We start from the raw sequence: 12136 nt of genomic DNA on the forward strand, positions 1-12136 counted from the left end.
GATATCCCGATTAGTTTTTGGAAAAGGGAAATAGCTGAAGAGTTGTGTGATGCCGTTGGAATAGTTAACCGAGAGTCAAGGGCTGAAGAAGTGGACGGAGGAAGTTTCTTTCGAGTTCGAGTACAAGTGGATATTTCAGTACCATTGTGCAGGGGCAGGGTGCTTTCAATTGAGGATGAGGAAGAACATTGGGTGTCTTTCAAATACGAAAGACTCCCCAATATCTGTTACTGGTGTGGCTGCTTGGATCACACTGACAGAGACTGCGAGAAATGGATCGAGAGTGATGGTTCTTTAAGAAATAGTGATAAAGAATATGGCCCTTGGATTCGAGCTGCCCCAAACCAGGTGAGAAAGAAACCGGTAGTAGTGGTTCCTGGGTTCTATGAAGCCAGGAAGAAAGGTGGCTCGGGGAAGACCAGCAAGGCGGCCATGCAAGCAACGCCGCCGTCCAAGGAGGTGAGGGCTGACGGCAATGCAAATAAGGAAACAGAGGATGTTACGGATGGGATTGAAGAGCATTTAGGGGAGTCATTAAAGGTGTCCGAGAATGATAAGGTAAAACCGCCAACTGTGTTTAATGTGGATTTGAATGGAAATAACAGAGATATAATTGAGGAGCGGATTAGGGAAATAGATGAGGAATTAAATAAGATTGATTTCTCTGGGAGGAATTCAAGGGGGGCGGCAACCAACCAAAACAACGTGGGAGTAATGGGAGTTGACTATGCTATTAATGGGAAGCTTCCTAACCGAAAGGAGGAGACTGATTTGGGTTTGGAGTCAGGTGCAGCTCACGTGGTCCACTTAGGATCTCTTCCTTTGGAAAATTTGGAGAATGTCCAGGCCGACACTCTCATCTCCAAAGACAGTAAGGCTTGCTTGGTGGGTAGTGCTTCAAGGACGTGGACTAGGAAAGTGAGGGTGGCACAGAGGGTCATTGAGGGCTGCCCAAAGGAAGGGATAAACTCTTCTAAACGTCCTATGATGGAGGTAGATGAGGAGGAAAAAATAAAAAAGAGAAGGGTGAATGTTCAAACTCCTAAGAAAAATCTCTCATTGGTGGAGGCTGCTGCGCAGCCCCGCCAGGAGCAATGAATCTCTTATGTTGGAACTGTCGGGGGCTTGGGAACCAACCGACAGAACAAGAGCTTGGAGACATGATCCGGGCACAAGATCTCTCAGTCGTGTTCTTGGCCGAAACATGGCTGGATAAAGCAAGGCTAGAAGAAGTTAGAGTTAGATTAAACTTGGGTGGTATGATTGAAGTTTGTCGTGAAACGAGAGGGGGGGGCATTGCCATTTTTTGGAAGAAGGGGGTTGATTTCTCACTTGATACATTCTCCCCAAATCATATAGATGGCATTGTGAATAAAGGCACGGAAGATGAATGGAGATTTACAGGATTTTACGGAGAGGCATAAACAGCAAATCATCACTTGTCTTGGTCATGCTTGCGGCGCCTTAAAAACAGAAATGCTATTCCTTGGTTATGTGCAGGTGATTTTAATGAGATTATGAGAAGTCATGAGAAACTTGGGGGCCGTATTAGACCTGGAAGACAAATGGAGGACTTTAGAGCGGTGTTAGATGAATGTGGGTTTCGAGACCTTGGTTTTGTGGGGGGGAAGTTCACATGGTGTAATGGGCATCCGGATGGCTATACAATATGGGAGAGGTTGGATAGGGCAGTTGCTACAATGGATTGGTTAGGAAAATTTCCGGCGACGAAGGTTATTCATTTGGAGTGTGGCTCCTCTGACCACAAACCAATTCTTATTTGTCTCAATGGGGTGCCTAAGTTTCGAAACAAACCATGGAGGTTTGAGCACATGTGGTTGGAGGAGGAGGGGTGTAGGGATACGGTGGAGGCGGCATGGGGTTGTGATGTTCCTGGCCAAGCTATGGCTTGGGTTGAAGGCAAGATCACCCATTGTCAAGCAAAATTAAAATGGTGGAGTCGTGTGGCTATAGGGAATATTACAAGATTGCTGAAGGAAAAAAAAAGAATTGTTGAGGAAGGCCGAGGAGGCAGCAATAGCAGGGAGGTCGATGAATAGGGTACTTAGGCTAAAAAAAGAAATTAATGATCTGCTTTCTAAAGAAGAAAAAATGTGGAAACAACGATCCCGAGCTTTGTGGCTGCATGAAGGTGATAGCAATACTCGTTACTTCCATAGTAAAGCATCCCATAGGTTTAGGAGAAACAGAATTGAGGTGTTGGAAAATCATAGGGGGGAAAAATGTGAGGATGAAAATGGGATTGCAAATATTTTGGTAGATTTTTACCAAAGTCTCTTTGCATCTTCCTTACCAGATCAGATTGAGGAAGCCTTAGTAGCCACTCCTACGGTGGTATCAGAAGAGATGAATCAGGCACTTGTAGCACCTTTTGAAAGAGAGGAAGTGGAATTGGCGCTGAAGCAAATGGATCCCCTAAAAGCACCCGGACCGGATGGCATGCCACCTCTTTTTTTCCAGCACTTTTGGCCAGCCATTGGAGATGATGTGGTGGAGGCCGTACTTACTTGCCTCAATTCGGGCTCTATACCTTCCTCAATAAACCGAACCTTCATCACTCTCATTCCAAAGGTCAAAAGTCCGGTAAGAGTCTCTGACTACCGCCCTATTGCTCTATGTAACACTCTTTATAAGCTTATTTCTAAGGTACTAGCAAATAGACTCAAGACTATATTACCATGTGTTATATCTGATACTCAAAGTGCTTTTCAATCTAGCAAAGCAATATCTGATAATATCCTGGTAGCCTTTGAGACTTTGCACCATATGAAGAACCAAAAATCGAAGAAGGGGTGTTTTATGGCTTTGAAACTAGATATGAGTAAGGCGTACGACCGGGTGGAGTGGGTGTATCTGGTAAAAATAATGGAGAGATTGGGTTTTTGTGAAAAGTGGGTGTCCCTTGTCTATGAATGTATTAGCTCTGTCTCATACTCTATCTTGGTAAATGGTGAATCAAGGGGTGATATTAGACCTTCAAGAGGTCTAAGGCAGGAAGACCCTTTGTCCCCCTACTTGTTCTTATTATGTTCGAAAGGTTTGAATAGAATGCTTCAAAGGGCAGCAGCGGAGGATGGTATTAGGGGCTTCTCTTTATGCAGGAGGGGACCAAAAATTTCTCATTTATTTTTTGCTGATGATAGCCTGTTATTTTGTAGAGCCTCTTTGGAAGATTTACAGGTTATTCAAAATATTCTATCATTGTATGAGAAAGCCTCAGGCCAAAAGTTAAACCGTGAGAAGACAATCATTTTCTTCAGCAAGGCAGTTCATGGAGACACAAAGAATCAACTCTCAAACTTTCTACAGGTACCCGAGGTTAAAGAATATGAAAAATATCTTGGATTACCAGCGGTGGTGGGCAGAAATAAGACGGAAAGCCTTAATTATATAAAGGAAAGAGTTTGGAGCAAACTCCAAGGGTGGAAAGAGAAGTTGTTGTCCCAAGCGGGTAGAGAGATTTTGCTCAAAGCCGTGGTGCAAGCAATTCCCACCTTTGCTATGAGCTGCTTCAAATTACTTGTAGGTCTTTGTGATGAAATTGAGGCGCTAATCAGGAAATTTTTTTGGGGACAAAAGGGCGAGCAAAGAAAAATCCATTGGAAAAAATGGGAGGTTCTTTGTAAGCCAAAGGCCGAAGGGGGATGGGTTTTAAGGATTTGGGAAAGTTTAATGATGCCTTGCTTACAAAACAGGTGTGGAGACTGCTTAAGGATCATAACTCCCTATTCTTTCGTGTATTCAAAGCAAAGTACTTCCCAAATGGTTCAATTTTTGAAGCCCATTCAGCTGGGGGTTCATATGCCTGGCAGAGCATTCTCAAAGCCAGAAGGGTGATTTCGATGGGGATGCAATGGAGGATTGGGGATGGCAAAAGTATAAATGTTTACAATGATAGCTGGCTGCCTGGGAAGGGATCGAAAAAAATTCTTTCTCCAAAGTCGGGTGCGCTGGAAGGTGCACGGGTTGCTGCCCTCATAAATCCTAATACAAGGACCTGGGATCAAAATGTGTTACAGCAACATTTCTTGAGCTTCGAGGTTAGCCGTATCCAAGCCATCTCACTGTGCTGGACTGACCAAGATGATTGTTTAATTTGGCCGGGGTGCAAGGACGGTAATTACTCAGTTAAAACAGGATACCAGCTCCTGTGTGAATCTGCAACTTTGGGTGATGCATCAAGCTCGGATAGTTCGAAGCAAAGCCTCTTCTGGAAACGTGTATGGAAGTTACAAATCCCAAATAAAATAAAAGTGTTCCTTTGGCGGGTGTGTTCAAATGCATTGCCAACCTTGGAAAACTTGAAGCGGAGAAAGATATTGGATGATGCAAAATTCAAGGCATGTCTTGCGGCTGAGGAAGATACTCTCCACGCTATCTGGAGTTGCGAGAAGCTTCAACATATTTGGTTCCCCTGTTTCAGCTGGGTCCAAACAGAGCATCCGCAAATTCCAGATGTACAGGAGCTTATTTCTTGGGTCGGACAATGGATTGACAAGCTGGAACTTTTTGCGGTCGTGGCGTGGTTTATATGGAATCACAGGAACAGGCTGCGCTTGAATGAGAAGGGCTTAGCTTCGGACAGAATTTTACAAGCAGCTATGGCATATCTTACGGAGTTTCAAGCAAAGCTTCCCAAGGTAGCCCCAAAACCATCTAAGGGTCATGTACGTTGGTGTCCTCCTATGGGTGATCGGTTCAAGACAAATTATGATGGGGCTGTGTTCTCTGAATCGGGGGAGGCTGGTTTAGGGGTGGTGTTTCGGAATGCAAAGGGTGAGGTCATCGCTGCTCTTGCCGAGAAGATTCTGTACCCGGGCTCGGTGGAAGTGCTGGAAGCTTTGGCTGTGAGAAGGGCTGTAAACTTCATTGTAGAACTGGGCATTGCAGGTTCGGAATTTGAGGGAGACTCGGAAGTAGTGTGCAGAGCTTTGAGGTCTACAGGGTCAGGCCACTCATCCATCGGCCAGATTGTAAAAGACATTTTGTCTATTAGTGGTTCACTTAGTTTTTTCTCTTTCTCTCATATTAGGCGGCAGGGCAATTGTGTGGCCCATGCATTGGCTAGGAGAGCGATAGTTTCGTTTCCGTTATTAGTTTGGATGGAGCATGTTCCATCTGATATTGATCCTTTTGTTATTTCAGACATTCCGGGTAGTCAATAAAAGTGCTCGGGTTTTATTCTCAAAAAAAAAAAAAAAACTCATAATTAATGTCAAGTATAAATGAAGAAGAAAATGAAAAGGCATGAAAATACCATGCATCTTGCCTGTTGGTGTTCCACTTTCATTTTCCTTAGTAAGAAATTGCACGCGCGGCTGGGTTTGTCAAGCAAAACTAGACTCTTAACATAAGAACCAACAAAAGGATAACCATCTCCATTAATCCCAAGATCTTTACTCTCTTTGGTGTTGAGGTCTTGTGAGACGAATTGTCCTACATTCATTTCCAATATAACCTCACCATTCTTCCTAAAACCTCTAACCCTTGGATTGTAGTCTATGGGACCTTGATAAGCCGAAATTACGAATTTGGTCCAGGAAGACGCGTCTGCATAGTTTTTCATCACCCATATATTGAGAGTGGGATTCGGAAACCCCTCATAAAACATGGCAAGGGAATTCTGATATGCCGAAATAAACACACAAAAACCCGATTCCCATCTATATTACTATCTGAAATTAACTTTAGGCAGTCCTATCTCGTGAAACACCTCTTCCCTCAAATCAAACACCATAACAAAACAAAGAAATTTATTGTTAGTAGTTTTCCTAAAAGCAACCCAATGCAAAGCGCCATTGACAAAAGTTGCCAGCGGGTCACAACCATGCACAGCACCAATGGGAGCCATAGCAGCAGTAGTAAGCATTCTCCATTCACCATGAGTAAACCTCCACCTCATGTCTAGACTCTCCATATTGGGCTGCATTCTCATGGGTGACAAGCCTCACCACCTTATAGTCGTTGGTTTTGTCATCAAATCCAAAACCAACAGGCCCATCACACCCTGTGCGGAAGCGGACAATGGGTGTAGGAGCGTAGACTAACATTCTAAGATAAGGATTCCAGAGAATGAATTGGTCAGCATATTTGAGTAATAAATCATCAGCAAGGAAAACCTAGTGTGTACTTCTTGGTTGTCCCAATCCAACGTGAATGCTTCTTTTTCATGGGTGTCCCTTCTTCTGAGGCTGTAGTTTGCTTTCAAGAAGCTCTGAGAGCAGAACTTGAAGAGGAGGATGGGATGGGTGTGGGTGTTGGAGTGGTTGAGATGAGAGGAAATGAAGTTAGGGTCTCGGATAAGGGATATCCATTTTGTGGAGACGTAGGTGCAAGTTTGGATGGATTTGATAGGTAGGCGTATGAGAACAAGGGTTAGGATTTCAGGAGGTAGAGTTTCCCACATGGATTCTTCTTCTTCGGTCAACAATGATTTGGAGACTTTAGGTAAATTGTCTGGCATTCTTTGCTCAGAGAAAAAATAAAAGAGATTAGAGATTCAAAATGTTATTGAATCAACATATACCAAGTAGCCCAGATTTTCTTTTTCTTTTTCTTTTTTTCTTTTTTTTTGTGTTGAAGAGTGCAAGAGAGAGAGAGAGAGACTTTACTTGCCCTGTAAAGGAAAGTGCTTTAAAGAGAAAGTCCACGCTGTTGTTCTTTGCCCTTAACATAATATAGTACCATTTTAGTTTCTGATTAAATTGGGAAAGTCAAAGCACTCTTCCAAACTCTCCTTATTAGTCTACTATAGGAGTATGATTTTAAGGTCATGATCAAAGCAAAGTCTAAGCACCCTTCCAAGCATCACATTTGGCAGTTAATAGAGAAGTAAAATTAGAGTTACTGCTCCATTTCTATACATTACCATAATATAAGTATATAACACTATTAACAATTTTTTTTTTTTTAATAAATGAGGGGAAGGAGATAAAATAAATAGTGAAAAGTATGTACAAAAGCTACAATGTTTCGACTATCAAAAAATAGCTACAATGCTTAATTAGAAGAAAGAGAATTTAAATCATATTTGTCTTCTTCTTCTATTTTAGAGAATTTCAATTTATAACTCTCGGGAAAATTTAGTCATTCCCAATAACGTCCACTCTTGATAATAATTCTGAATTTTACTTAGAAGTTAGAACCCACTATTTGCCTTCTTTGGAAACACTCGCTTGACACAATATTGTTTACCATGAAATCTTTCCAAGCAGTGTCATTTTTGCCAATTTGGAACTAGGTGTAGGGACTTTTTGGTAATTGCAAACTCCAGCCCATGCGAATTTAACTTTAAAAGATGATTTGGAGAGCCCCATGTAATAAGTGCTCTAACAAAACTTCGTAAACATTAAAAACCACCGTACAAAAATCTAGCTTGCTGTTTCCAGCACCAGGTGTAGTAATCTAGTAAATTACTCCTAAAACCTAACTCATATTCATAATCATGTTGTAATTACATGGGATGGACAATCATTAGGGGCCTGTTTGGTTGTATTATTTAAACAACAATTTTCGTTGTTTAAACACATGTATTTTCACAATACTTTTTCACCCAAACATATTTTCACAGTACTTAAACAACATTACTAAAATAACATTACCAAATAAGTCCTAGATATTTAAGATAACACAACCGAACTCAAGATATTTAAGATAACACAACCGAACTCAAGTCCTTCGCAGTCCACGGGATCCATCAATATTAGCAGTCCCAGCCCCCCATCATCTCCTAGAATGAGATACAAAACCACATAAATAGCTTAAAAAAAAAAATATATATATATATATATATATATCTCTACAACTCCAACAAAGCATATAGTTCTAGCAATACTATATTTGAATACCGTTTATTTTGCTAAAAACTGAAAAACACTGTAGTAAAATAATTTTTAAATTTGTAAAAAATATTCAGTTTTAAAGTTTTTTTTTCTTAATTAAGTACTTGTAAGTGTTGTGAACACTACACAGGACCTACAGTGCATAATCTCATGAAACGCTCTTCCTCGACCCCAAAAAAAAAAAAGCCAAAACGCCAAATCTGGCAGCTGTATCCGAACGGATACTAATTATTCTCCATCAAAAGAAACAGAAACTACACATTGGAGGTGCTCAAGCACAGATAACAAACATTCAAAATTCAAGTAATGTTTTTCAGAACTATAATTTCTAATATCAAATCCCTAAATACTGGCACTATTGTTCACCAAAATTATTCAACTCTTGAAGAAGGCACACTCATCATCATCATCTTCATCACCATAACTTGTGCCATATTAACCACCACCAGATCCATATTTCTTGCCGAGCACTATGAGCTGCAACTTGTCGTAACCTGCAAGCACACCAGCACCTGCAACGGCACGCAAAATGTTTGCACCAGCACCCTTGAAGAGTGATTTAGCACCCTCTTTCTGGAGAATTTGATTAAAGGCATCCAAAGAGCTCTTATATTTAACAGCTTCTCCAGAGGTCATCATCATCCTTCTACGTACTGTATCAATGGGATAAGAAGCCAGTCCGGCACCTATTGTGATTCCCCATCCCAGCAAGAAACTAGCAAGAAAACTATCCTGTAAACACCAAACAAGAGAAAAGTGAAGATAAAACATGCCTAGGAAACTTTATAAACATCATTTAAAGCATTGCAGTACAACTTTGGCCAACATTCCATGCACGGAACAAAAATAATTGGGAGCTGGGCATTAATTCACAAATCCAAAGTTGGACAAATTGCAGTCTCTGAAGTAAACCTAATTAGGGCAGATTTCCAGGCAAGGCAGACTGGCTGAATGATCCCATTCCAGTGATAAAAACATAATGATGAAACACAAAATTCATCCAGAGAAATGAAAGGGCTGCTTATCAACAAACCCAAAAAACACAAATGAAACAGACTGCAACTGGAGATTGTCACATACCTGCAACCCACCAACAAGAACCACAGGCTTCAGAGAATCATACATTCCAAAATAGAGACCACGGTAAACTATGATTCCAACACATGAGATGTTGAATCCACGATAAAGCCCAGCAACACCATCAGATTTGATGGTTTTCTTGTAAACATCGACCAAACCATTAAACTGCCTCTCACCACCCTTTTTTGCAGCCTTTGCATCGTTAGCCAAACGTGTTCGGGCAAAGTCTAGGGAATAGACAAATAGAAGAGATGAAGCACCAGCAGCACCACCTGATGCCAAGTTACCAGCAAACCACTTCCAGTACCCATCTTTGTCTTTCTTGAAGTTGAAAAGGCTCTTGAAGTAGTCCTTGAAAGCAAAATTCAAGGCCTGGTATACATGAAGGAATACAAGCATTACCAGTAAAGCGCAAAAAAGAAAAACCAAAGAGTAATAGTTAAAGTTATGATCTACACTTCCCTTAAAAATTACACTACAAAAAAAGTTGCACCAATAAGAAACAAAGAAAAGACAGAAACGGTAGAAGACCAGCAAACAACAAGAGAGAGGAAATTGACCTGGGTGGGGAAGTATCTAATAACATTAGCAGTGTTTCCTCTCCAAAGAGCAAGGACACCTTCTTCCCTAACAGTTCGCCCAAAGCAGTCACCAATTCCCTTGTATGGTTCACTCAATCGACCAGCCTTGATCATCTCATCCTGATTTTGAATTAGGAGCTTAACACGTTCAATTGGAGCGGCTGCTGTCTTGGAAACAGCAGCAGAAACTCCTCCCATGAGAAAATCCACAAGAAAACCCTTAACACCTTTCTCGGATGGAGCTTGTACAAACACAGGAGACAGAGGTGAAAATTGTGCCAAGCCGGTAGCCTGGGATGCTGGCTGCAGGGAACTCAGCAAACCACCATTGACATAAGCACTACTTGCACTATAATTCATGGGGTGCATATTGGGGGAAAGCCTAGAAACAAGGTAAGATTGCCCGTGTATCTTCTGAAATACTGACAGATGTTGTGATCCATCCGCCATGTTTGTGACTCAAGACGGTGACCTGCAAAGGAATAACATTATATCATACACACACAAAAATGTGCAAGGGTAATCAACATCAGTTTCTAAACACTATTGGATCTTCAGTTACCATATACACACAATTGCAAAAAACATAAAATTTGCAGCTTCCAACCATAAGTGACAAAAAAGAATTTTTCCATACAACAGCTCGAAACAGAAAATCACCTTACCCCTCCCCCCCTCCCCCCCACCCCCTTCCTTTTTTACCCTTCACTGCAATATGGATAAATTCTTATTGTATTTTTCAGTGTTGGATAGGCTTTTGTAAATCACACTATGAAAGGAATAGCCATTTGTTTCACGGGCAATTCTATTACAAACGTCATTAAAGAAATGCTGTTATATTATGCTAGTCATATGTAGAGCATGGAAACAAATCAAGCATAAACCATAATCAGGCGCACCACCACGTATTAAAAACAGATAACAGAGTGAACATTAAGATATTTTGCAACTGTACCAAGATTTGAATTAAAATTCCAAAGGTCCACAAAGGGCACTTCTGAATTTAATTGGATGAACGTCTTCATTTTGTTTAAAAATGAAATGCTGAAATGACAGAACGACAGCTAAATAATCTTGTAAGACTTCATACAGGGTTTTCACCTTCATAACACTGCTTTAAAAGACCATTTTTATTCAAACTAACAATAATAATAAAAGCTCATTTTACCAGCACATGATCATTTCACCATTTCATTACAAACAAAAAGTATCATCCCATTACTTTGAACAATGCCCCACCCATTAGAGTGTACACTATTATTGGTTCCAATTGGTTGCACAAAAGATGTGGAAATAAAAAGAATATATTTAAAGACAGAATTCCACACAATTGAGCATAACAAACCACTAGGTTCCACAAAACTGAGGCTGATTCAAGTACCGCAATTAATTGCAATGGATACTAAACATTAAGACCCAGATTTCATTTTCTTTCTTTTCCTCAACATAGGCTAAACAATAAGCGTTCAGATCTTAGACTGATCTATAAAACAATCAGATAAAAAACCCAAAACTGAAACCAACTTCAAAGATCTCCACTTATCATCATACAAACCAAAAATGTACAAAACTAAATTAGCTTGAAATGCTCTTCACCTTTATCTCTCTCAACTTTCTCAGCAACCAAACAACGTAAAAAGAAAATGAGTGCAAAATCACAATGATCCCCGTACAAACACAACATAGTGAACTCTCATTTCTATCATTTTACTCAATTTTCTCAGCAACCAAACACAGATTAAAAAATATATATATATATATATATATATGAAAGCAAAATCGCAAAGATCACCCCCACAAAAACAACAAAAAACAAGAAATGACAAACCACATCATTTCGAACCGGATTCATTTCCTCTAGGAAAAGAAAGATCACCACAAAACAATCAAATTCACAATTTAGCAAGCTCGAAACGTTTCGTTTTCGATTCTCATACATCTGAGACTATGAGATCGAAGAAGAAAAACCCTAACCTGAGAAGGTCGCCGAAGGAGAGAGAAACGGTTTAGAGTGAGAGAGAACGCTACGTCCTGAATGTCAGGGGAAGACGATGACCAAGGAGGTGGCTCCCAATATATAAATGGGAAACTTCTATGCAGCCATTTAGGGTTTCTCTTTCAATTACGCTTTTCACCTTCATATCCTGCTTAAACCACGCTTGTGCCACTGAAGTGAATGAGTCAGTGGGAGCGAGGGAGTGGGTGAGTGAGTGAGTTGACTCGTGAGTATTAGGGAAAGTGAGAGTGTGGGCTTGGTCTACGTAGCCCAATGGCCCGATCTCCACCAAAATTTTTTTGGTAATTTCCTTATTTCAATTTGATCTTATCCGTTATAATAAAATATTTTGTTTCCGATTATATGGTAGTGACTAGACAAGAAAGAGAACCATCCAAGTTTGTTGACCATGAATTTAAGGGCTGCTAATGCTTTCGGTACACACTATGATCATTTTGTCGTGCTAATCTAATCCAACAATTTATATCCATACATCTAAATATCTAGGTGGTTGAACTCTCTCTCTCTCTCTCTTTTTTAGTTTAATAGTCGAGATAAAGGATTTGAATCATGAAAGTTTCCATTGAAAATATCATGAACTGCTTTACTGCTTATTA

General features: G+C 40.4%; 2 protein-coding genes across 2 annotated transcripts; one reads left to right on the forward strand and one right to left on the reverse strand.

The window, feature by feature from the left end:
* The first annotated feature begins 2112 nt into the window (after positions 1 to 2112).
* LOC115956857 lies at positions 2113 to 6379 on the forward strand. Its single transcript, XM_031075133.1, has 3 exons — positions 2113 to 3543; positions 3717 to 4994; positions 6131 to 6379. Exons 1-3 carry the CDS (start codon positions 2113 to 2115, stop codon positions 6377 to 6379), a joined length of 2958 nt encoding a protein of 985 aa, XP_030930993.1.
* Positions 6380 to 8041: 1662 nt separating this feature from the next.
* Positions 8042 to 11600, reverse strand: LOC115955583 (ADP,ATP carrier protein 3, mitochondrial). Its single transcript, XM_031073758.1, has 4 exons — positions 11498 to 11600; positions 9503 to 9995; positions 8943 to 9314; positions 8042 to 8594 (listed from the first exon to the last, which is right to left on the reverse strand). The coding sequence occupies exons 2-4, from the start codon at positions 9971 to 9973 to the stop codon at positions 8298 to 8300; spliced, it is 1140 nt and encodes a 379-aa protein (XP_030929618.1). The 5' UTR covers positions 9974 to 9995; positions 11498 to 11600; the 3' UTR covers positions 8042 to 8297.
* Between the last annotated feature and the right edge of the window lie 536 nt (positions 11601 to 12136).

This window comes from Quercus lobata, chromosome 8 (genome assembly GCF_001633185.2).
Source record: "Quercus lobata isolate SW786 chromosome 8, ValleyOak3.0 Primary Assembly, whole genome shotgun sequence".
Lineage (NCBI taxonomy): Eukaryota > Viridiplantae > Streptophyta > Magnoliopsida > Fagales > Fagaceae > Quercus > Quercus lobata.

Bases quoted from the DNA above. Each gene is read 5' to 3' on its own strand.
- LOC115956857 (XM_031075133.1), top strand. From the start codon at position 2,113: ATGTGGAAACAACGATCCCGAGCTTTGTGGCTGCATGAAGGTGATAGC. The intron at 3,544-3,716 runs GTAGGTCTTTGT...CTTACAAAACAG, and splicing joins TGAGCTGCTTCAAATTACTT to GTGTGGAGACTGCTTAAGGA. The intron at 4,995-6,130 runs GTAAAAGACATT...ATAAATCATCAG, and splicing joins ACTCATCCATCGGCCAGATT to CAAGGAAAACCTAGTGTGTA.
- LOC115955583 (XM_031073758.1), bottom strand. From the start codon at position 9,973: ATGGCGGATGGATCACAACATCTGTCAGTATTTCAGAAGATACACGGG. The intron at 9,315-9,502 runs GTCAATTTCCTC...CATGTATACCAG, and splicing joins TTAGATACTTCCCCACCCAG to GCCTTGAATTTTGCTTTCAA. The intron at 8,595-8,942 runs GTATGTGACAAT...TGGTGTTTACAG, and splicing joins TTCTTGTTGGTGGGTTGCAG to GATAGTTTTCTTGCTAGTTT.